Genomic DNA, 24,529 nt, shown 5'->3' on the forward strand with positions numbered 1-24,529 from the left:
TTTTGAAATTCCGGAATGAAGGAGCTGCCTATGAAGATCTTCTGCACCCATCATAAACAGGCTCATTTATACTTCACAGAAAGGCAAGCTTAGAAAGATAGACAGTGAGTGTCACCAAAAAGAGGTAGGGAATGTTGGAGGTAACAGAAAAGCAAGTCTCTCCCTAAAGGGTGTATGTGAGAAAGGACAGACCAGGGTCTAATCAACATTGCTTTGAGTCCATGGATCTGAGAGTGCAGGAGCCTTGACTGACAGGCAGTGAACCTTGGGACTCTGCCCTGCTGTAGGACTCCAGTAAACCAACAACACAGCCATTGTCCCTGTCGAAACAGAAACATTGGCTGTGTTAGATCAGTTTCTGTTATTTCTAGTGCTCTTCCTAAGAAAGGATGACTTTCTTCCTGAGCCTGGCTTTCAGACAGACATCTGGACGGAAGACAGAAGATGAAGAGCTGACCCTCTGAAAGCTGTTGCCGCCATGATGATGCTCAGACTAAGTTACCTCAAGTACAATGGCCAGGGCTCTGCTTTCCTAGGAACAAAGCGATCAGAATTCAGGACTTCCACCTTTCCCACAGCTCCAGGAGGGGCTGATGTTGGGCTTGGTCTTAGGGCTGAAATATGGGTCAGGATTGATGACAGCGCATCCAGTGTGTTTATTTGCGCCTCTAATCAAATATTGTTTCTGAAAACAGTGGTCAAGCAAACCATTTGAGTTGGGTCTAAACCAGTGATTCGCAGGGTCTGCTTACCACATACACTGTAGGTGCAGTGTTCCATCACAGTCCGCAGGCACCAGACATGGTGACCTTTGTGCAGAGACAAAGCAAGGTCTCAGAGCAAGGTTATAAAGATTTGACCAGATATTGTAAGAGTTTCATGGCTCTAACTTTTCTATACTGATGTCCATCCTCTCAAAGCTAATTTCTGTGTGTGGTGTGAAGGTTTAATTTCAAGTCTTCTTATTCAGTGTACATTCAGGTGTTACCACAACATCTGTTCAAGAATCTATTGTTTCCATGTGCAGCGGCTTAACACAGAAAGGAAAAAAAAACCAATTAGCCAACTCTGAGTGGATTGTCTTGGGATCTTCAGGATTATTCTACTGTCTTCATAAAAAAGATAATTTTTTTTTTGGTTTTTTCAACAGGGTTTCTCTGTGGTTTTGGAGCCTGTCCTGGAACTAGCTCTTGTAGACCAGGCTGGTCTCGAACTCACAGAGATCCGCCTGCCTCTGCCTAATTTTTGAGATGCTTGGGGAAAGTTAGTAACACACGCTACCCTAATCTACTGTCTTCTTCCCATGGTAAAATGCTCTGGCGAAAGCAACTTAATGGAGAAAGGGTTTATCTAGGCTCACAGTTGTAGGTTACGGTCCAGCATGGCAGAGAAGTAGAGGTAGCAGAAACTGACGACATCTATCTGCCACATCACATCCACAGTCAAGAGGAGACAGAAGTAACTGCATCTGGGGCTTACTGTTCACCTAAATTTCTCCACTCTTCTAAAGCCCAGGAGCCACACAGAGAAAATGGTGGCACCCAGAGCGGGCTGGGTCTTCCCACATCAATCTTTCCACAGATATGCCCACAAACCAACCTGATGTATGTATTTCCTCACAGAGGCTCTCTTTCCAGGGTGTTCTAGATTGTGTCAAGCTGGCAACTAAAACTAATTTTCATGACTCTGTTCTTTCTCAACTGGAAACGCAGACATTGCTTTAAGCCATCACTTTGCCCTCTTTGTCTGCCAAAGTTTCCTGCCTGTCTCATATTGTAAAATACAGTCCATACTCCATGTTCCCAAATATTCTTAAAATTTCTGACTCTGTTAAAGTCCGAAGTCTCTTAACTACATGCCTAAAACATTGAAAATAGGAAGTTGGAGATAGCTTATATAAAGAGTGCGTTGGTGCGGGAGAATTGTCTGTATTCTGTCAATCATGTTATAAATAAACACTGATTGGCCAGGCAGGAAATATAGGTGGGAAAACCAGACAGGAAGTAGAAATGATGTAATGAGAACAGGAGAATTCTGGAAAGGAGGAAGTTGATTCCTCCCACTCCTGCTCAGATCACCGAAGCAGCAGGATGTGATCTGCCCCACTGAAAAAAGGTATTGAGCTACATGGCTAACATAGATCAGAAAAATGGGTTAATCAAGATGTGAGATTTAGCCAGTGAGAGGCTAGAGCTAATGGGCCAAACAGCTTTATAACTTATAGAGATCTATGTGTGATTTTCTTTGGGGCTAAACAGTTGTGGGGTACCGGGGAGACAGAAATCCAAACAAGCAGGCCTGGTTCCCAATCATGTTACAGTGTGTGTTCTTGCAGAGGACACAAGTTCAGTCCTAACACCCAGGTCTGACAATTCACAATCTCTAGTAACTCCAGCTCCAAGGGATGCCGTGTTCTCTTCTGGACTCCACAGGCACTGCACTCATATGTCCAAACCCACCCAAACAAACAGGTACACATACTTTAAAACAGAAATAAGAATAGAATGAAAAATAAAAAAAATAGAAAAGCTGTGGAGTGCCAGACTGACCCCATACTTTCTCAGGGGCCCTGGTGAGAGGATAAAGGGAACCTTAGTTCTTATCCTTGCCCAGAAGGGTCCTAGACTAGCTTGTCTAGAACTGGAACCAGTGCCTCGGAAGAGTCAATGTTGTGACTTCTGGGGACCTTACTCTTCCTTTTGGCCTGTGGCTATTAGTCCTTAGGCAACCAAGTCTGAGGTGTTGTGTTCTCTTTGCCTACATGGTCTGGCATAGATCTCGGCTGACCTTGCCCATTTTGCGTTCTACAAATAGTCTATATGATGCTATACTTCTTAATAAACTTGCTTGGCATAAGTCATCAGTTTATGCAAGACCTCCTTGTCCCAGCTACTGCATTGTCTTTATTTCTCATTTCTTTGCCTTTGGAGACCCTTTTCCTGTGGGTTTTGGATCGAAAACATGTTGTGTACTTCCAGCATACAAAAGTCTAGAACAAACTTTTTTATTCTAAAGAGCAAGAATCATGTCATTAAACAATTGAATCTATTCAGAACAAAAATCCTGCAGGGAAACGCTAATCTTATAACTCTAATGTCCTGCATCTGTCAATAATAATGGACTCCAAAGGGCCAAGGTAACCCCATTTCTCCAGATCTGCCACCTTCAGGACACACAATTGCTCTCTTAGTCTTGATGACTCTACTCCACTTCTGCAGGTCTCTTTTGTAGGTATCTCACAGTCCTGGCATCTCCAATATCCTGGAGTCTCCACTGTGACTAAGGTTTCACCCTCATAGCTACATACCTGGCCTCTCAGCAGGGTTTCCTATCATGCCACACATTGCATGGCTTCAGTTGTTTCCTATGACCCTACAATCTCACGTTTTTACATCCAAAACCAGGACCCCATAGGTGACAAACACCGCCAAGGTCTGCTGCTAGTCTGAGGTCCCCCTTAGCGGGACCCTGAGGAAAGGCTTTCCTCTTGCCCGCTGCAGAGCAGGAGGCTTCTCTGCCTTGGTGCCGATCTGCTACAGCTGCTGCTTCAGCACCAGCAGGAACATCATTCTACCTTGATATTTTCTCTCCAAAGCAAATAAACCAATCCATTATCTTTACATTCATCTTCTCTCGGGCTCTCGGAATACAGGCAAAATGAAGGTGAGGGATGAATCAGAAAAGGTCTTAATGACACATGAGAAAATGCCACAACAAAACCAGTTCTTTCAATGATAATATAAATAGTTAATTTAAAAAAAGAACAGCCCCAGAAAAATACATTTCTAGCACATATTTTTTAAAAGCTGTCTTAACATACCTACTACCCAGAAGGGTTATACCAACTAGCAATAAAAAGACAAGTACCTTTATTAAAAATAATTGACAATGGTGCATATGGAAGTCACAAAAGAGGAAATTCCAATGGGTCTCTCTGCCCGTGGACATAAGCAGCTGCACATAATACTTTTTGCCCAGAAAATCCATAAAACAAAATACTTGCCAAGACTGGCATCACTGGGCTGGAGGAAAGTTGCAGCTCTCAGAGACCATCCATCACAGTTGTTCAGGATTTACAAAAGATTTTTTTTTCTAACTGATTAAAGTCCTGCACAAACCTTTTAACCCAAGAACTCTACTTTATATCTGTTACTCAGATAATGCAAAGAATATGAACCTACATTCATGTAAAGGAAATATAAAAGAATGATTAATACAGTGTTGTTTATAAAAAAAAGGATAAATGGGCTAATCAATGCAAAGGCTTTAATGTGATTAGTAAAATATTGTATTTATTGGTTTATGATCATGTCTATGATCGTTGTCAAATGCTAAGGCATAGTGAATGAGATAGTGTGTGTGTTATTGTTATTTTACATAATGGATGAATGTAGCTACTCAGTATGGGTATAATTTCTGAAATTCGGAAACTTTATAAATACAGCTAAGAATGCTTTCCTATGGAGGGTAGACTGGTTTCATGCCTTGATGTGTATTTCAGTGACTCTAAACACAATATTAAAATGTAGCTTGAAAGTGTCTTGTGTCATTTTAAAATTAAATTAATACATATAAAATAGTGGGTGTCGTTGTGCTATTTTCATGCATATGTTATTAAACGTTGCCCTTATATAACCCATTCATCAACTATACCACTATATCCTTTGAATCCATTGCTCACCCCCTTACTTCCCACTAACTAGTCCCTCTTTCTGCTTCTTGTTACCTATATTTTACTTCTGTCTCTTTTCTCCACCCCTTCCCTTCAGGTCACTCCTTCCCCTTTCAAGGTACCTTTTTATTTTCATGACCTACACAAACTTACATGAACATGGGGCAAAGAAGAGGGCATATATACACATATTCATATAAATTAAAATCCCAACCATAGGTAGGAATTTATATGCAATTATACCATGGGTAAACATATCCATATTAACAGGGCACCCGTATAGAATTTTCTATTAACCAGAAAGAGTTTCCAGATGCACCCAATGTAAATATCATAACTCAGTAAAGAACGTCTTTTTGTTTTCCAGAGCCTGACCTCTCTTCATGTGCTAAAGGAGAGACAACATACCTTAGAAAGTGGCTTTCCCTGGTGGCAGTTGATCCCGCCAATAAAGACCATATTGGGCATCACAGGTCTGGGGAAATCCAACACAAAGTCAGTGCGTAACAGCCAAATGGACACTTGACTGAAGAGGTCATACATAGTCACTGGGGTCTGGAGAACTTCAGAGGCAATTTCTATGGCAGTTTTGTAAACATAGGGGCAAATTAAATGCTCCGCCGTATAAACAAGATGGTTCCACACTCTCTCCTTGAAAGTCATGTTGTCTGTGAGTCTGAAGAGAACTCTGGGAACATAAGAAAGAGGACTGGGGCACTGGGCACCATCGTCAAGAAAATAACAAAATACTCCTCTAGTGAAGATCACGGATGGGAGCGACAAGTACTTGGCAACAGTCAAGCCGCACACATCGAAAGGATCCAGAAAAACAGCATCGAAAGAACTCTGCTTCAAGTACTCCACTAACTTCTTGTCGTTAAACAAATTCCTACACTGTGAAAATATTAATTCAAAATACTTGCTGTTTGTGTTGTGAAATAAAGAGTAGAGGTTTTCTTCCCAGGGTCTCCACCGAGAATCACTAAAAACCTTGAATTCTCGATCCAAATCCTCCAGAGTGTGAGAAGTTGAGTACATCTTCACAGTAAAATTCAGAGATTTTCCCAGTTGCCAACTCACCTCTGGCACAGCTGCCACCACCTCATGCCCTCTGTGGATGAGCTTCTCCACAACCGACCGCATGGTGAACCAGTGGCTCCCGTCCATGGGTACCACCAGCAGCCTGCCTGCCTGGGCAAAGCCAGAGGCCAGCAGCAGACACACACACAGAGGAAGGGAGGCTGAGAAACCTGCAGGAGCCATTGGAGACATGCAGAACAGGAAGATCCAGCTAATGAGACTCTGGGTTCTTACGACACAGTAGAGGAAAACAGACAGCAAAGCACTCCCAGCAGCTATAGGTGTTTGTATATGCATAAGGGAAGTAAAATTCAATGGTAATGACTCAAAAAGAATAATAACTAATGAACTTCACTGGCTGAAATATCTACTTACGTGTTTTCCAAGTAAAGAAAGTATGATCTTTGCCTTGGAAAGATTATGTCTTCTCTTGCAATACTTGCAATACCGGTTTTGAAAGAGTAATGAAACAATGTGTTTGGATTTTTGGAATTTAGAATTCACTGCCTATAAGGAGTCTCTATGCATCATGCGTTTGTTTGAACATCCTAAGAAAGTAGGCTAAGACTAGACAGTGGGAATGAGCTGGTCAAAAGGAAGAGCAACAGAATGCTAGAGAAGATCATAGGAAAGCCAGTCCCTCACTATAGGATGCTTTGTATTAGGAGGGGCTGGGACAGAACCAAAACAACTCTACAACTCTTGTGGGTGTGGCAGCTTCATAGCTCTGAGATTGCAAAAGACTTGACTGACAACCACTCAGCCTGTGGATGCTGTAAGCCAATAGTCCAGGCACCACCCATGAGAAAAGTAGTATCTCTGAAATACGGGCTGTTTGAGAGTCAGTGGAAAGGTTCCTTTCTTTCCTTCAAGAATAGAATTTCTGAGCCTGACTTCTGAATCATCACCTAGACAGAAGGTAAGAGAGTGTTGAGCCTCTGAACTCTGACAGGCCTCTGAGCCCTCCAGTGATGATGGCCAGGTTTATTTGCCCCAGGTACAATGACCAGAGGCTTTTCTTTGCTGAAGATTTTGAGGTCACTCTGACTTAGGACTTTGCGATGTCATCACAGGTTCAGAACAGAAGCATTGCCAGATTCCCAAACCGGTAATGAGAACAATGTTGCTTGGATACTGGACTTAGTCCTGGTGTTGAGTCATTATAGACAGGATATTTGGCAATGTACTAGCATGTTTAACTAAGAACTCTAATCTCCCTTATTTCTGACTGAACAGTAGTCACGCAAAGTCTTTTGCTTAAGTTCAAAACTCAATGGCTCTAGGTATGCTCCCGGCACGCAGTGCAGGTTCAGCTATCAGGACAGCTGATGCAATAGCACCTGTGGTGAGACTCTCAGAGCCAGGCCTTTCTCCATGTACTAAAGATGAAATAACATACTTTGGAAAGTGGCTTTCCCGGTGGCAGTTGATCCTGTCCACAAAGACCATGTTGGGCATAGCAGGAGTGGGGAACTCCAACACAAAGTCAGTGTGTAACAACCAAATGGAAAGTTGACTGACAAGGTCATCCACAGTCACTAGGGTCTGGATTACGTCAGAGGCAATTTCCATAGCAGTTTTGGGAAATGGGGCAAATGCACACTCCCCCATGTTCTGCACTCTCTCCTTGAAAGTGATGGTGTCTGTGAATTTCGAGAGAATTCTGGGAACATAACTGATGGGGCTGCGACACTGGGCACCCTCTTCAAGATAGTGACAAAAGAGCCGGGCGGTGGTGGCGCACGCCTTTAATCCCAGCACTCGGGAGGGAGAGGCAGGCGGATCTCTGTGAGTTCGAGACCAGCCTGGTCTACAAGAGCTAGTTCCAGGACAGGCTCCAAAACCACAGAGAAACCCTGTCTCGAAAAACCAAAAAAAAAAAAAAAAAAAAAAGATAGTGACAAAATATTGACCTGCCGAAGACCACGGACGGGAGCGACAAGTACTTGGCAACAGTCAAGCCGCACATATCGAAAGGATCCAGAAACACAGCATCAAAAGAACTCTGCTTCAAGTACTCCACTAACTTCTGGTCTTTAAACAAATCCCTTCAGTGTGAAAAACACAATTCAAATAAAACACTGGATGAATGTTGTGATATCAGAAAATATGCTACTGCCCTGTGTTTTCCAGTGAATATCTAAACAACCTTGAACTCATGGTCCAGATACTCCAGAGTGTGAGAAATTGAGTACGTCTTCACTGTAAAATTCATAGATTTTCCCAGTTGTCAACTCACCTCTGACAAGACTACCACCACCTCATGCCCTCTGTGGATGAGCTTCTCCACAACCGACTGTATGGTAAACCAGTAGCTCCCATCCATGGGCACCACCAGCAGCCTGCCTGCCTGGGCAAAGCCAGAGGCCAGCAGCAGACACACACACACAGAGGAAGGGAGGCTGGGAAACTTGCAGGAGCCATGGGACATGTGTAGGACAGGGGAATCTAGTTGCTGAGACCCTGGGCTCTTCTTACACAAGTGGAGAATACAAGCAAGAATGCCCCCAGTGGAAGTGATTTCATATTTACGTGTTAATAAAAATATCATACACACTGCCAATAAGTGAACTTAGAAGATCAAGGATTAGTAAACAGTAACGACTGAGATACTTGCATGTTTCTGATAAGAATAGCATATGCTCCTAGCTATGGAGAGAATCATGTTGTGCAAGGTAAGTGTTGAGACAGAATTTTAATCAATGATCTTGGACTTTGAGAGCTCAGGAAGATTAAAATGAGAGGGAATTTGAAGAGTCATTGCCTTTCTGGATGTTTTCCAGAAGCAATTATTGGGCTGTGTGCTCAGAGTAATGAAAACTCTCTGCTCAGAAACAAGTTGGCCAACAATTTCCAAGGGAGTACTGGGAGATCGTTCTTCCTGACCTGGCTGGCAGCGGAGTTGTTTGTCATAAGCAACTCTGCATTGGACAGGCACTGCAGCTTGTTCTGGTCTGTTTGCTGCAGAATTATCCTTCCCTTTCCAGACACAACCCTCTCTGTGTGGCTATGTTAAAACTGAAAACTCACCTCCATGGACTGTTACAGGGATTAGATCGTCTACGATTATCATCTATTTCACATGACTTTCTGTGCGTGCATCTGGTACATTGGACTTGATAAACTATTTTTGTCCCCCACTAATCTTGGTCAAGCAGACAAGCCTTTATTAAATACTTAATTAATCACAGAAAATATCAGTGGTAAGCAAGACTACTAAAGAGTCACAATGCCTCCACCAGAAGAACTCGTTCAGAACCCCAGCCAACAGAAACTTGCTGGAATTCTAACAATGCAGGAATGAATACATTGGTCAGTGTAGACAGCACACTTGGAAAGAAATAGGTAAAGGGTTTCCCAAGAAGAGGAGTTAAAATAAAATACAAAAAGTCCACCAAAATCCAAACAAAGGATCCCTAGAATTTTTAAAAAGATTTTTTCTAGAGTATCAAAAAATACGTGAATATTAACCCAAAGACCCCAGAAAATGAGAATGGTTACTGTGACTTTTGTAAGATAACATGTCTCTGTTGTTCACAGGAAAATCTAAACGTTAGAAAGGGCTACAGGAATGAATACATCTCCATTGGTGGAAACTGACTTTAAAGTTCATTGTGCAACAGATGCTGAGATCAACGATTAATAAATGGGACCTCCCGAAACTGAGAAGCTTCTGTAAGGCAGAGGACACGGTCAATAAGATAACACAGCAACCTGCAGAATGGGAAAAATCTTCACCAACCCCACATCTGACAGAGTGCTGGCCTCCAAAATAATAAAGAACTCAAGAAACTAGACAATAAAACACCAAATAATTCATTTTAAGAATGGGGTACAGATCTAAACAGAGTTCTTAACAGAAGAATCTCAAATGGTAAAAAGACATTTAAGGAATTTCTCTACATCCTTAGTCATCAGGGAAAAGCAAATCAAAATGACTCCGAGATACCATCTTACACCTGTCAGAATGACTAAGATCAAAAACACTGATGACATCTTACGTTGAGAAAATATGGAGTAAGGGAAACACTCCTCTACTACCGGTGGGAAAGCAAACCTGGAAATCAGTACGGCAGTGTCTTAGAAAACTGGGAATCAATCTACCTCAAGACCCAGCAATACCACTCTTGGGCATATACCTAAAGGATGCTCAATCATACCACAAGGACACTTGCTCAACTATGTTCATAGCAGAATTATTCATAATAGCCAGAACCTGGAACAATCTAGATGCCCCTCAACCGATGAATGGATAAAGAAAATATAGTACATTTACACAATGGAGTATTACTCAGCTGTAAAAAACAATGACATCATGAAATTTGCAGGCAAATGCATGGAACTAGAAAAAAATCATCATGAGTGAGATAACTCAGACCCTGAAGGACAAACATGGTTATGTACTCACTCATAAGTGGATATTAGCCGTAAAGCAAAGATAACCAAGCTATAATCCACAGCTCCAGAGAAGCTAGGTAACAAAGAGAAACCCTAAGAGAGACTCATGGATTCCCCTGGGAAGGGGAAAAATAGATGAGATCTCCTGGGTAAACTGGGGACAGATGGGGGTTGGGGCAAAGGTGATGGGAACATGAAAGATTGGGTTGGTTGAGTTGGGAGTCGAATGAAGAGGGAGAGTAATGAAAGTGATATCTTGATAGAGGGGGCAATTTGGGGGTTAGGGAGAAAACCGGTGCCAGGAAAATCCCCAGGAATCCACAAGGATGACCATAGCTAAGACTCATAGCGGAGAGAGAAAGAGAGAGTGCCTGAATTGGTCTTCTCCTGTAATCAGATTGGTGACTACCCTCATTGTCAACAGAGAACCTTCATCTAATAACTGATGGAAACTGATGCAGAGATCCACAGCCAAGCCCTGGTCGAATTCAGGGAGTACAAATGATGAGAGGGAGGAAGGACTGAAGAAGCAAGGGCAGTCAAGATCATGATGGGGAAATACATAGACACAGATGACCTGAGCATTAATGGGAGCTCACGACCCTGGACCGACAGCTTCGGAGCTTGCATGGGACCTAGGCCCTCTGTGTATAGATGATAATTGTGTCGCTTGGTCTGTTTGTGGGGTCCCTAACAATGGGAGCAGTATTTGTCTTTTTGGAACCCATTCCCCATGCAAGGATGCCTCACCTAACCTTGAAGTAGGGGGAAAAGTTTGGTCCTACCTCTACATGATATGACATGCTTTGTTGACTCACACGGAGGCCTGTCCTTTTCTGAACAGAAAAGGAGTGTATGGGAGGGGGTGGAATAGACAGGACGTGGGGGGAAGGGAACCAGAAGAGAAGGGGAAACTGGTTAGTGCGTAAAATAAAATGGAAAAATTATTATGCAAGAGAAATCAAAAGGATTGGACAAACAGTCACTGAAGAACAGAAAATAGACTGAGCTGGAAAACCCTAAGGGACTCTCTAGGGAGAAAATTAAAGTGTAAGAAAAAGGAACAGTGGAAAGTTGGGTACCTGAAATTGGGAGAGCACAGAAAGTGAGACAACCCAAGAGAAAAGACACCATTTGGATATAGCCACTTGCAGTAAGATGACCCCGGAGAGAGAAGAAAGCACATGGACAGGTGGTGGAAGGGGACTATGGTTCAGCGGATAATGGAGAGGCTCATAAGCATTCCTTAATTTTTCAAAGCCAACTGCCTCCTTAGAGAGATGGTGCCATGGGTAAAATGGTTGCAGCTGTAGGGACCAATGTTGGGATCTCCAGAATCCACCTATAAGATAGCTAGCACACACATGTCATTCCAATGTGTCTATAGCAGAGTGGGAGGCAGACACAGAAAAATCCCTGGAGGGTCACAAGGCAGCTAGCCTGGTGTAGTGGTTTGAATAAAAATTACCTCTGTAGGTTCATATATTTGAAAGTTTGGTTTCTAGTTGGATCGTTTGGAAGTATATTCGGAGTTGTAGCCTTGTTGGAGGAGGTGTGCCACTGGGTTTGAGGTTTCAAGAGCCCATGCCAGGCCCGGTTTCTCTCACTCTCTACTGAGTGTTTGTGGATAATAGGAAAGCTCTCAACGACCACTGCAACACTACGCCTCCCTGCCTGCTGCTATGCTCCCACCATGATGGCCATGAACTAACCCTCTGAAACAGTAAGTAAGCCCCCAGTTAAATGCTTTATTTTAGAAATTGCTTTGATCATGGTGTCTCTTCACAGCAATAGAACAGTAACTAAAGTACCCTGGAATATGCAGCAAGGAACAATGAAAGACCCTGTCACAAAAGAGGTGAAAGATGAAGATGGACACTCCAGTTGTCAGGGACAAAAAAAAAGTTTACTGGGGTTGCAATACCCCGCTTGGATGTATCCCATTATCACCAACATCCTGTGGCCTCCATTGCAACTTGGGCTTCATCATCATAACTTCATGCAATAGATTCTCAGTGCCTCCAAATAGAAAATCTACCCCTGCTCTACCTTGCCTGGCCTCAGCAGCTTTCTTAAGTCTTGGTTCAGACCTCCAGGATCCTTGCTCTTGAATCTTTCTTTCCAAAAACAATAAACAAAATCACTACCTTATGGACAAGGCTGTCCTGTTGAGTGCTCAGCTCAAGATGTAGCCTGACGCCTTTGGACCATGCTGATGAGCCTCTGTGTGCTGACCAACAGGGAAGAAACCATGTGTCCTTTCAGATAAATAAATAGAGAAAATACCTTCAAACACCTTTCCTTACACTGATGCCAACTCAGAAGGTACAGAAAAGTAAAGGCCCCTATCCTTGGTGAACGTAAATGCAATCTTCCCCAGCGAAATAAAAACTCAACAATACATCAAAAGAATCATCCACTATAATGACTCATTTGGATTTTCTATGTGGCTGGAATTTTACAGTTACCATGGAAACATGCCTTTGGATGTGTGTTTACAAGGGTATTTCCGGAAGGGCTTAATTAGGAAGGAAGGCCTACTCTGAATGCATGTGGCACCTTCAGATGGGCTGGGGTTTGGGACTGAATAAAAAGAAAGTGAGCGGAGCACCAGCGTTCATCCTTCTCTGCCTCCTGATTGTGGACACAGTGTGGGCTAGTGGTCTCACATTCCTGCTACCACAACTAGAGCTGCTTTACCACTAAGTTTTTTCCATCCTGATGGACTATCCCTCCAATCAGAAACCAAAAAGAAACCATACTTTCCTTAAGTAGCTTTGGTTAAGTATTTAACACAACAATGAAAAAAAAATAAGTCATCCAACAGTTGGTACCAAGAAGCAGGGCCATTGCTGTGGCTAACTGACTATGTAGTTGGAAAGCCTTGGGAAGTGGCTTGAGATGAGAATTTGGAAGCAGGGCCATCATAATCTGCATTGCTCTCAGTACCACTGTCTTCCACACACCTACTGATATGGCCCATTCTTTCATCCAATTAATATTAAGATCTAGTAATAAGCCAGGCACTGGGAAGTTGCCTGGGTGTCCTAGTTTACTTTCTATTACAGTGATATACACAACTAAAAGCAACTTGGGGGAGGAAAGGGTTGATTTCATACAGCTTACTTTATAGAAGCAAGTCAGGGCAGGAACTCGAGACAGGGACCTAGAGGCAGGAACCGAAGCAGGGCCACGGAGGAAGCCAGCTTGTTTTGTGTGGCTCACTCAGTTTGTTTTTCATACAACCCAGGACCACCTTCTCAAAGGTGGCGCTGCCCATAGTGGGCATTAATCAATGGAATGCGCCCCCATTTGCCTACACGTTAATCTCTCTCTTTCTCTCTCTCTCTCTCTCTCTCTCTCTCTCTCTCTCTCTCTCTCTCTCTGAGACAGGGTTTCTCTGTAGCTTTGGAGCCTGTCCTGGAACTCGCTCTGTAGCCCAGGCTGGCCTCGAACTCATAGAGAGCCGCCTGTCTCTGCCTCCCGAGTGCTGGGATTAAAGGTGTGCGCCACCCCTGCCTGGCTGAGAGATCTTTTTTTTAATTGAATATAATGTGTGCGCACATGCTTGCATGGTTATATATAAAGCACTTACAGTTGATAGAGATTAAATAAAGATTGAGGACAATGTAAGGTTCACGGAACATGGAACATTTTCACAAGTTTTGTATTGGATATATGCTTGAAAGAAAAACTGTTTTAAGGTCCCTTTGTATATCCTAGAGCAGAGAATATGTAAATATATATTCCACTTAATTGTTGAAATCTCTAGGAACATGTGACCCCAACGCGTGAGTCTTTAACTTTTGCAGGTAGTTGTAAAAATAAACATTAGCTTGCATGCTGACAGGAAAGAGAGCAGTCTCCCTGCCCCACCCACAATCTCTTGAGCAACACAACTACGTTGCCCATAAAGCTCCGCGTGGCGCGAAGCATCCTGGGAAATGTAGTTCCCGTATGGAAAAAAAATCACTTTCCAGAGACCCGCCCTCGCCGGCATGGCGGTACCCGTTCGGAGCGAGTTCGTTTACTCTGTGCTGTGGCCAGGGCGGGGGTCTGGGCTATAGGCAGTAAGTGGGGCTGGGGGGACGGGGGCGCAGGGAGGGACGAGGGCAGCGTAGGGACGGCGCCGACGGCCTGAGGCAAGACGCCCGGCCTCTCCTGGCGGCGCGTCAGGGGTCGGGCCGCGGGGACGCGCGCCTGGTCGCGCTCCTGGGCCCTGGGCGTCTTGGTGGGCGGGAAGGCCTCGGTGGCGTAGCCTGACTCGCGAGTTCCGGTTTTTGAGTTTTTCTTCAAAGTACTGTGTTGAAAAGGGAAAGAACTGCATTTCGGCCCTTCCTGCTCCCTAGGAAATGTCCTTAGCGTTTCACCTCAATTTCCCTGCCACCACACGAGAAACAGAGCAGGTTCCCGCAGCTCCCCACTGGACTCCATAGCTCTAAAGGCCAGAGTCTGTCTTCCTCCAGACTCTATAGTTTGGGACCAGAGTGCTGAAACTTACTATCAAGACGATTAATGTGATAGGCTTGATTCACTGAAACTCTGTGATCTGGTACAGGATATGACGAAATGGGAGAAGCTGAGATTTTAGAATTATTGATGATCCTAAGGCTGCCGTCAACTCTCAGTTTTCTCATTTAGTGACGTGGAATCCAAGAACTGTTACCGGTTCCTGCAGGCCATGCCCTTTGTATTTAGTACCTTTCTTTTGTCGTGTGACTGGTTAAACTACCCTAAAAAAACATGTACAGCCACATTTTACATAGAAGTAAATATTGTTTAAATGACTTGTTCAGGATCACACAGGTTAATTAGAACCCCTGTAGGTATGAAAGAGAAGTCAGTCTCCAAAACCCAAATTACTGTATTTTCTGAAGAACAAGTTTACGAAACAACTCCCCTCAAATACAAGGACGATTTTGGGGTGGGGGTGGGGGGGGTTCAAGAATAAAAGCATTTATGTAACATGTCATTTTCTTTAAAGGATAGCGTTTGGTTCCACAATGTTTGGGAACCTGTTTGAAGAGGATTATTCCAGTGTGTCCAATAGTCAGTATGGAAAAGGGAAGAAATTAAAGACTAAAGGTTTGGAGCCACCTGCCCCTAGAGAATTTACCAATTTAAGTGGAATCAGAAATCAGGGTGGAACCTGTTACCTCAATTCCCTTCTTCAGACTCTTCATTTCACACCTGAATTCAGAGGTATGCTATGTTACATGCATTCGAGTAATAATATGGACAGTGGGTTTGATATATAATTAATTATGTAAAAACCATCAAAGAAAAAAGCATTTTAAAGGTGTTCATTGTCACAAAGTATGCTGTGCATTGGCAGTTCTCTGAAGAAAATTGTGACATTTAAATTTAAAGAAATCTATTCTGTGTGGTGATTGTAGTGTTTTGTAACAAAAAAACAAGAGAAAGTATTTCTAATTCCCATAATTTAAAATACAACATAACGATAATTTTCTCCTTTCTCCAAAGTAACAAACACTAAGTCAAGGCTACACAGAAAGCCTTGGCTTCTGCAGTGGGAAGACTTGTCACATTATTTATATACATTCGTACTTAAGTATCTGCGTTTCTGAAGTTCAGAGAGCTCTGATTCTGAGCAGATCTGTCCTGAACTTGTTTGGCTTCAGAACCTGACCTGGGGGAAGCTTCTTGGGAGTTTTAGTTCTCTCAGGAGGGTGACCATTCATATATCCATTAATCTAATTACCCAGACCTTGGTAGGAATGAAAAGTAACGTACAAATGCCTCCTTCATCATTCTAAAATCTGGAAATTATGAATTTCAAAGACCCAAAAGAAACGTAAACCCACTCAGATTAGCTATATCAAATGGGTGTGGAGAGTTATGGTAATGACAGACTATTTCTCCAGAAGCCCGGTGCTGAAAGCCAAGCAGTCTGCATGAAAACCTCCTTTCTTGCCCTTGTTTCTCCATGTGTTTGTTCCACTTCCATCTCTGTACTCCAGCTTCCTTCAGTGGGGTCTTAGTGTCTGTTCTTGATTCCATCATGAGCCCTGTTTGGCCTCTGCATCATTCTCAGTGGGGAACCCAATGTACATGAATATGTAGCTCACGTCTCCACAGGTTCTCTCTGTTCTGAGGACAAGCTTGTTTGGCCTGTACTTGAATGCCAAGTCCCCACTACCACCTAGTGTATCAGATCTTCTGTCAGGTTTTCTGTTGCTGTAAACTCAGACAGGCTTCTTTCTCCCGAAATCTAGGAAATAGTTCCTGTTGTCCATGTCTAGTGGGCCGCTCTAATGGAGTGAACCGACAAATTCCAGAGTGGTGTCTTATGTCCCTGACTTCAGCCTCTACATAAAGTTGCCTCCCAGTAGTCAGTAATTCTACTTGTAGAAGCTTTTAGCAATACTAAATAGATAACTCAGGCATAAAGATCTTTAATATGGTTGAAGGTAAAAAACAACTTAAAGCAAAAAAATAGCCTTAAGAACAGACTGAGAGTACTTGGGAGGTGGAGGCAAGAGGAAGATCAGAAGTTCAAGGCCACATGAGGCACCCTCGAAACACAATGAATAAAAAGAAACTAAATACGCAGCTATATCCTGTAATCCCAGCACTCAGGAGGTTAAGGCAGGAAGATTAAAAGTTTAAGGCTGGTCTGGGCTATATAGTGAGACTTTTTCAAAAACCCAAGAAAGAAAAAGAGAAAGAAGGTGAGGGACAGGACAGATGATAGAGAATACCCAGAGCCTGAAAGCTGCAGGCCAACTTCCTCTTACCTGGTCCAGCATGTAGTTTGACATTTTAGTGCGTGCACTGTGCACTCTGCATGGCTTAGCCTGACCTTGCTGTTGCAGGGCAGGGTGGATTATAGTTTGGAAAGGCTAACAAGAGTACCGACAGAGGAAAAAAGGGACTTATATGTGTGTATGTCTTTTGGGGGAGTAGCATTTTAAAGTAAAGCAAAATTGAATTCCATTATATTGCCTGTACATTGCAGTAAGGAATAATGGGAGATTATCCTAACAGCCCTGAGGTGGTTTTGTTCTTTAACCTATAGGCTTTTAGTTTATTTTTTACAGCCCCAGCACTTAGTGAGAAACAAAACATTCTTAAGAGTAATCACTAGGGCATCAGTGTTTTTCAGTAAAGAGACCCGTTCACCCCATTCATCACTTACCTCAGTGAAATGTTTCAAAAAACAAAAAATCTGGAGGTCAGTGAAGGGGCTGACAACTTCCTTTTTCAAGTAAGATCATTGCCATCTCTTATTACTGGAATTGTAGAAAAGACATTTACACACCAAAAAGCAAAGGACAGGATCTCAAGGTAAAAGACATCCAGTCTGGTCCTTGACATGCAGGGTTGATTAGAAGCCTCGCATGTGAAAATACATACCTGTGATGTTTTTCTGTTTTGTAAGACGACTCATAACTTTTGAGTTCTGTTGCCAAAGACAGTGAAAACCAATCACTTTTGGTTGGTTGGTTTTATATTTATAGTGGTTTTGTTTGGAGCAGCTACATCCTCTTAGTCTTTGGATTTTTGAAGCCAGATCTTGTTATATAGACCAAGTAGGCCTTGAACTCGAGATCCTCCTGCCTCTGACACAGGAATTCTAGGATTAAACGATGTCCCATAGTGCTTTGCCTGCTTATATTTTTATGTTCTATGGATCTGTGTTACTGAAGTGTCACGTGATGATTATATACTAGTAGTACATCACTTGATGTTCTTCGATTCAGTAGACAACAATGTTAAAAATGCAAAATGTGTAAATGAAAGGTATAAATATTGTCTTAGTCATTCTAAATCATTCACTGATATTGCTTAATGGAGGTCTTGCTTCCTAAACAATTTTCTAAGATAAAATCATACCATTTACATATCTGACTCTACTTTTTTGTTTAGAAGCTTTATTTTCTCTTGGTCCGGAAGAGCTTGGTTCTTTAGAGGATAAGGATAAGCCTGATGCAAAGGTACTAAATCTATAATTTATTGGGTCTTTTAGAGTATTCAAGAAATGGTGGGAGGGGTTGCATGTGTATATGTGTGCCGTGTGCATTCCTGTACATATGCATGTTTGCCTGTGTGGGAGTGTGCATGTGTATATGAGCGTTCACGTGTGTATACGTAGAGGCCAGAGGTTGACATCCTCCATCACTCTTCACCTTATTCACTGAGGCAGGGAGTCTCACTTACACTGTTTCAGCTAATTTATCTAGCGCACTTGTCCCAGTGAACTCCATTCTGCCTTCTGAGAGCAGAGATTAAGGCTGCTCATCACACCCAGCCTGCCTTTACATGGGTGCTAGGGATTCGAACTCCAGTGTTCATTCTTGTGTGGCAAGCACATTACCCTTTGCAGCATCTCTCTAGCCCTGGAAATGGCACAATTCATAGAAAACAAAGTCATTTGTTACAAATATTATCTTTATTGGCAGAAAGTGACTTGCCTCATACTTAATCAGCAACGAAATTTTCCTTCAAAAAAGAGTGGTTTTTCACCAGGAAGTGGTATTGCACACCTTTAATGCCAGCACTAGGGAGGCAAAGGCAGTCGGATCTCTGAGTTCAAGGCCAGCCTGGTCTACAAAGTGAGTTCCAAGGCAGCTAGGGCTGTTACACTGAGAAACCTTGTCTCAAAAAAACCAAAAAAAAAAAAAAAAAGTCTTTCAAAATGTCATGCTGCTGTTGCAAACATGTCTTGCTTTGCTGTGCTTCTTCTCAAGGCAGAGGAGAAGCTCGGAAACTATCCAGGCTAGCCAACCAGAACATCCATTCAGTACACTTATTTGCAGTAATCCACTGGGGAAACCCTAGAGCTCAGCATTTTATCACTTTAGTGTTCTGGAAATACATTAAGGAGAAATTAGGACATTGTTTTGTATGTTGCTGTGGTGAAGTTGTTTAAAGCACAACTCTAACCATGTTCTTCCTGCTGGAACCTCGTTCAGAAGCCTCTCCTCTCACGCAGGCTCAGGTCCGTGGAACAGTGGTTTTTTTGTGATGCAGTCCCATGCTTCAAAAAAGGCTTTGTGGCAAGAAATGACTTCAGTGCAGATCAGTTTCTTTCCACTCTGTTGCAGAGCAATGCTTTTGTAATATATATTTTTAATATCATGGGAATACAGAATTGTCACAGGTCTTCCTGAATGCTTACTCTCCCTTTGAATCTTTAAAGTTGGCCTGCACACTGGACTGTGAGAGGCCCTGCTCTCTGGACTGGAGCTAGCAGAAAGGGAGGCAGGGTGTAGCCTAGCTTCTGAAGCTTCAGAACTCCAGACTGAGATCTGTGTGCCTGAAACATGCCTTCATTCCCCTGGAATATGTGTATGGAAATGTTTTAGAGGACAAGTGAACTATGGGAACTGTGTGATCATTTGTGTGGTTGTTAGGGCCCATTTGAATTTTGTTCTTTAAGTAAGGATTTCTTTGTGTCACACCCCTAGCTGTCCTGGAACTAGCTCTTGTAGACCAGGCTGACCTTGAACTCACAGATACCACCTACCTCTGCCTCCTGTGCACTGGGATTAAAGGCGTGTGCACCACCACCGGCTGACTCCATTTGAATTTTTAATATTGATCTGAACTATGTCGAGGAAGAAAACTCCAGATACTAAAACCTTTTGGATGAGTTAGAATTTTCAAAGAACTGAATCTTAATTAGTTGTACCTGTGTAATGAGGGATTTTTCTACCGAATCACTCTGCCCATGAATATCCGTCTGGAACCCACCTCTCTCCCCAGGTCCGGATCATACCTTTGCAGCTGCAGCGCTTGTTTGCTCAGCTTCTGCTCCTGGACCAGGAGGCTGCATCAACCACAGACCTCACTGACAGCTTTGGGTGGAGCAGCGATGAGGTAGGAAGGTGCCAACAGGGAGGCTTCCTGTTTTGTCTGATGTCCTCTAAGTTTGTCTCGGACTCATCATGTTGGAATGTCTTCTCATGAATAGTTACAGGGCACATGTGCATGTTTAGGTCTTCTGAATAGAGACCGTTAAAACTGGCTATGTCCTGCAGTCGGGAAGAATGTTGTTGATATGGGGGAAATACGGGAACTGAGTTTTGTAATTTGTACTCAGCGATTTTTATATTGTTTAGTCGAGCTTTAACCCTTCTTACATCGATGTTATTTACTGTGTAGATGTCAAACTGTTCATTAACTTTTCAGTCTTCAGCAATAACGGATAAACTAGTGGATGTTTAGAATGTTGCCCACCTGTGTGATGTGCTTCTTGTTTGATGTGGGCACTCTGATGAGAGCGCACTGCGGTCAGATCAGTGCTTTGCTGGATCTTTTCATGTCCCTGTCCTGACCCCTAGCTTTTCATTTCATTTTCTTCCTGTATCTCCTGTAGAGCTTGACTCGTTTTTATTTGTATTCCTAACAGGCATTCCACTACATACAAACAAACATCTATGGCAATAACTAAGGATCTTGTTGTCAAGGTCTTACTGTTTGTGGAATAGGTACATTCCTGCAAAATTCTTACCTGCGGCCTTCTAAGTAGGAGCACTCCTTATTAATTCCGTGATACTGCCCTCTGGGATCAAAGAAGTAGGGCTTGGACTTTGAAGCAGATAATAGCATGTTCCCTAAAAAGCATGTTACATTTGAGGCACAGGACTGATGCTTGAGGTGTATTCCTTTATCCTTCCTTCATTGAGGTTTACATGCCATAAAAGTCAGTCTTTTAAAAAGTATAGTTCAGTGGCTTTTATTATTTTTACAGAATTGGGCAGCCATCACCGCCACCGTCACGTCAGATTGTTTTCACTTCTGCTCTGAAAAGAATCCCCATGCATTTGCAGCCACTCTCCATCCACCTCCTTCTCTGGCTCTTGGTTAATCTAAAACCTGCTTTCTGTTTGTAGATCTGCCTGTTCCTGAATATTACATAGGAATAGAGTTATACACTATGTGATCTTCTGTACCTTGCATGTTTCACTTAAGATAATGTTAGGTCATTCCTTGTCACTGTCCGGTGAGCCTCTGCTGTGTGGATATGCTACGTTTCAGTGAAGACTTCTCTTTGTATTTGAGCTTCCACTAAGTTGCTGGCTTCCAAATTCTTTTTTCTTTTAATTTAATTTCTTTTTTTTTAAATATTTATTTATTATGTATACAATATTCTGTTTGTCTGTATGCCTGCAGGCCAGAAGAGGGCACCAGACCCCATTACAGATGGTTGTGAGCCACCATGTGGTTGCCGGGAATTGAACTCAGGACCTTTGGAAGAGCAGGCAATGCTCTTAACCTCTGAGCCATCTCTCCAGCCCCTTAATTTAATTTCTTTATTGGTTCTTTGGGAGTTTCATATTGTGCACCCCAATTCTTCTCACCTTCTGCTTCTCCCATATCCTCTCCACAAAAGAAAATTTTAAAAAATCAAAACAAAACAAAGTAAGCAAACAATCAAAAACAAAAAGAGAATAATGCCCCCCTCCCAAAGCAACAACAACAACAAAACCCTCTTCATTCTTCTTTCCTGCTCTCCAACACCTCTTTATTTGTCCCGAGGCATTGGGAGCTTTGGCATCATATAGTATACCCTTTGTCCAATCAACTTTACTAGCAAATGTTCCTTGCAGTGAGTCATGCTGAACTGGCCTAGGGAAAGGTAGCCTTGCTTCTCTGAACACTGCAGCACGAGTGACTGATCTTGAGGGAATGGGCATAGGGGGCTGACTCTGCCCTCTCGCCTGAGGCAGGCGGCCCTAGTGGCCCAGACTGACCAGCTCAACTACCACCCAGGCCCACAGCCTGGTTTTTTTTTCTTTTTCTTTTTTTTTCTTTGTGTGTGTGTGCGTGTGTGTGTGTGTGTGTGTGTGTGTGTGCATGCATGTGTTTTTTGAGACAGGGTTTTTTTTTTTGGTGTAGCCCTGGTTGTCGTAGAACTCACTCTGTAGATCAGGCTATTCTTGTATTCACAGAGATCTGCCTGCCTCTGCCTCCCGAGTGCTGGGATTTAAGACATGCACCACCACCACCTGGCTGAAACACTTTTCTTAATTCTTTTATATTTTGTAAGTAAAGGGCTGAACCTGGGTGGTAGAAGGTCTCTGAGGTAACTTTGCCAAATAAATGGTTGCTTAGAAGCAGACCTTGAAGTTTTCCTTCTTTTTCAAGCCAGTGCTAGAAGACAGATTTACATCGCCTGCTATCGTTTATTTTAAAGGCAGGGAAAAGATCACCAGTCTCACACTTGGCTTCAGCTTTCATCCCCTTTATGACATATGTCACATAAGCTTAATTTATATTGTTCCCCTGGCTGCCTCTCTTTCTACACACTGAATTGTTCCTCTGCCTCCTTTTGACTTTCCATGGTGAAGGCAACAGTAACATCAATGTGCCAAGGCTGAAAGACACCTTGCTGTGTCTGTGACACTTTTATGTCAGTGGAATGGGCTCAGTAGCACTTGCTGTTCTGTTTAAGGCCCCAGCTCCTCCTGGTGCTAGGTCTTAGCCCCTTAATTGTCCGTTTCACTGCCCTTCTCTGCTTCCTGGTGATAGAGCACGTCTTGGAGGGGCAGATTGTTCTGAAAGACTAGTTCACACACCGTCAATGACTCAGAATGGGTTCAAGTTGAGAGTCAGTTTGAATTTTTCTCAGCAACACTACATTGCTCTTTTTTTGTTGTTGCTGTTGGTTTATGCTTCCAAGTAGTCAGTTCTGGTTTCTGCTGTCCCCAAGCATTGTGATCTAAGTGAGGTTTACACCTGTGCACCCACTGCTGGCTTCTACACTGTCTAAACCTCTCCTGCTCTTTCCTCTGTCTTCCTGTGACAGGGGCAGGTGGGTGTTCTCTCATAATTCAGAGCGCACTTCACAGTCACTGAGTGAGTTGAATTGTTTGTGCACACTAAACATTGCCTATTATAATTTTGTTTTGAGGTATAAATAAAAATAGGTGGTAATCTATACATCTATTCAAAGTTTTTCTTATATGTTTAATTGATAGCATTCTTAAAAATCCATTCTTAAAAACATAAAGCAAAAGTTATATTTAAAAGGCAGCTGTTTTAGCTGGATATTGTGCCTATAATGCAAGCACTCAGACTCAAGCAGAAGATTGTAAATTCAGGGCCAGCCTTGGCAACCCAAAGACCTTGTCTCCAAACAATAACTATTTCTTATTTTTTAGGAAATGAGACAGCATGATGTGCAGGAACTGAACCGAATTCTCTTCAGTGCTTTGGAAACATCTTTAGTTGGGACCTCTGGCCATGACCTCATTAATCGTCTATACCATGGCACCATTGTGAACCAGATTGTTTGCAAAGAGTGTAAGAATATCAGTGAGAAGCAGGTGAGCAGACACAAGTTCCTCTGCTTACAAATATTATCAAGTATAATTCTTACAATGAAATCTGCTGTGCTCCGTCCACCACATAGTTTTTGGGGATTGAACTCAGGTTGTCAGGCTTGGTGCTAGGGACTTTTACCCATCTCCCCAGCCTGCAAATTCTTAAAACAGTCTTTATTCAGTTCTCATATATTCTGATACATGTTCTTAAAAAAGGTTTGAGGAGATGTTTACATGTAGACATCTCATGAAAGAAGCCAGTGTAAAGACAGTTCACTAAGGAACTCGAGAGATGGCCGGTGGTTGAGAATGCTTGCTGCTACTCTTCCAAAGGACTGTTGTTCCATTCTGAGAACCAATGTAGGGTTGCTCACAACTGCCTGTAGCTCCATCTTCCAGGGATCTTCTGGGCTCTGCAGGCACTGGTAAACACGTGATACACACACACACACACACACACACACACACACACACAGGGGGGGGGAGGGAGAGAGAGAGGGAGAGAGAGAGAGAGAGAGAGAGAGAGAGAGAGAGAGAGGAGAAAGTTTAATTAGGGAGGTAATAAAGACAGGATATCAAAGAATATTTAACTAACGAATCTCTAAATAATAGGTTTAGTTTGCTAATAACCTTCAGGAAGTGTATTTGCAATGTATGCTTGTATTTATATGATATGTAAACTGTCATCTAGAGCTGGTACAGTTCTGTTTGAATTATGACTTTCATTTCTTTGTGATAATATAGATTGCCAATTGAGTTTGATTGGGAATTTGTGTCAATGAAATCATCTCTGTTGCTTTTAAAGTCCTAATCAGCAAATGGCTTCATTACTGAATATTTAATGAACATCTCCTGTTATTATGGTAGGAGTCATAGGAAGTTTTTTTTATCTGATTGAATGGAAATTTTAATACCATTTTCCAAATGCATTTGTTGCTTTTTTTTAAGAAATAGATGCAAATATATATTAATAAATATGTGTTAAATAGATCTATGGTTTTTTCATTTATTTATTTATTTGTTGGGGTTCTTGAGTTTGAGCTGAAGGCCTTGTGTAGATAGTTACAGGTGCTGGGCAAAGGCACTG

At 42.6% G+C, this 24,529-nt stretch overlaps 2 protein-coding genes and 1 pseudogene across 4 annotated transcripts in view; 1 reads left to right on the forward strand and 2 right to left on the reverse strand.

The window, feature by feature from the left end:
* Positions 1 to 5,053: 5,053 nt before the first annotated feature.
* On the reverse strand, positions 5,054 to 5,965 carry LOC121447314 (UDP-glucuronosyltransferase 1A8-like). The gene has a single exon (XM_041650517.1). It carries the CDS (start codon positions 5,942 to 5,944, stop codon positions 5,054 to 5,056), a length of 891 nt encoding a protein of 296 aa, XP_041506451.1. The 5' UTR covers positions 5,945 to 5,965.
* A 1,050-nt stretch (positions 5,966 to 7,015) lies between these two features.
* LOC121446910 lies at positions 7,016 to 8,183 on the reverse strand (annotated as a pseudogene).
* A 5,957-nt stretch (positions 8,184 to 14,140) lies between these two features.
* Positions 14,141 to 24,529, forward strand: part of Usp40 (ubiquitin specific peptidase 40) — an 86,840-nt gene continuing 76,451 nt past the window's right edge. For all 3 annotated transcript variants that reach the window (XR_005974163.1, XM_041650133.1, XM_041650134.1), the window contains exons 1-5: positions 14,141 to 14,220; positions 15,135 to 15,352; positions 18,041 to 18,108; positions 19,880 to 19,993; positions 23,281 to 23,445. Coding sequence is in view for 2 of the 3 variants with exons in the window: in XM_041650133.1 (XP_041506067.1) it covers positions 15,154 to 15,352; positions 18,041 to 18,108; positions 19,880 to 19,993; positions 23,281 to 23,445 (546 nt within the window). In the remaining variant the exon portion in view is untranslated. The remainder of the gene's footprint in view (positions 14,221 to 15,134; positions 15,353 to 18,040; positions 18,109 to 19,879; positions 19,994 to 23,280; positions 23,446 to 24,529) is intronic.

This window comes from Microtus oregoni, unplaced genomic scaffold (assembly GCF_018167655.1).
Source record: "Microtus oregoni isolate MIOR12 unplaced genomic scaffold, Mior012 000004F_ref0000308, whole genome shotgun sequence".
Taxonomy (NCBI): domain Eukaryota; kingdom Metazoa; phylum Chordata; class Mammalia; order Rodentia; family Cricetidae; genus Microtus; species Microtus oregoni.

Bases quoted from the DNA above. Each gene is read 5' to 3' on its own strand.
- LOC121447314 (XM_041650517.1), bottom strand. From the start codon at position 5,944: ATGTCTCCAATGGCTCCTGCAGGTTTCTCAGCCTCCCTTCCTCTGTGT.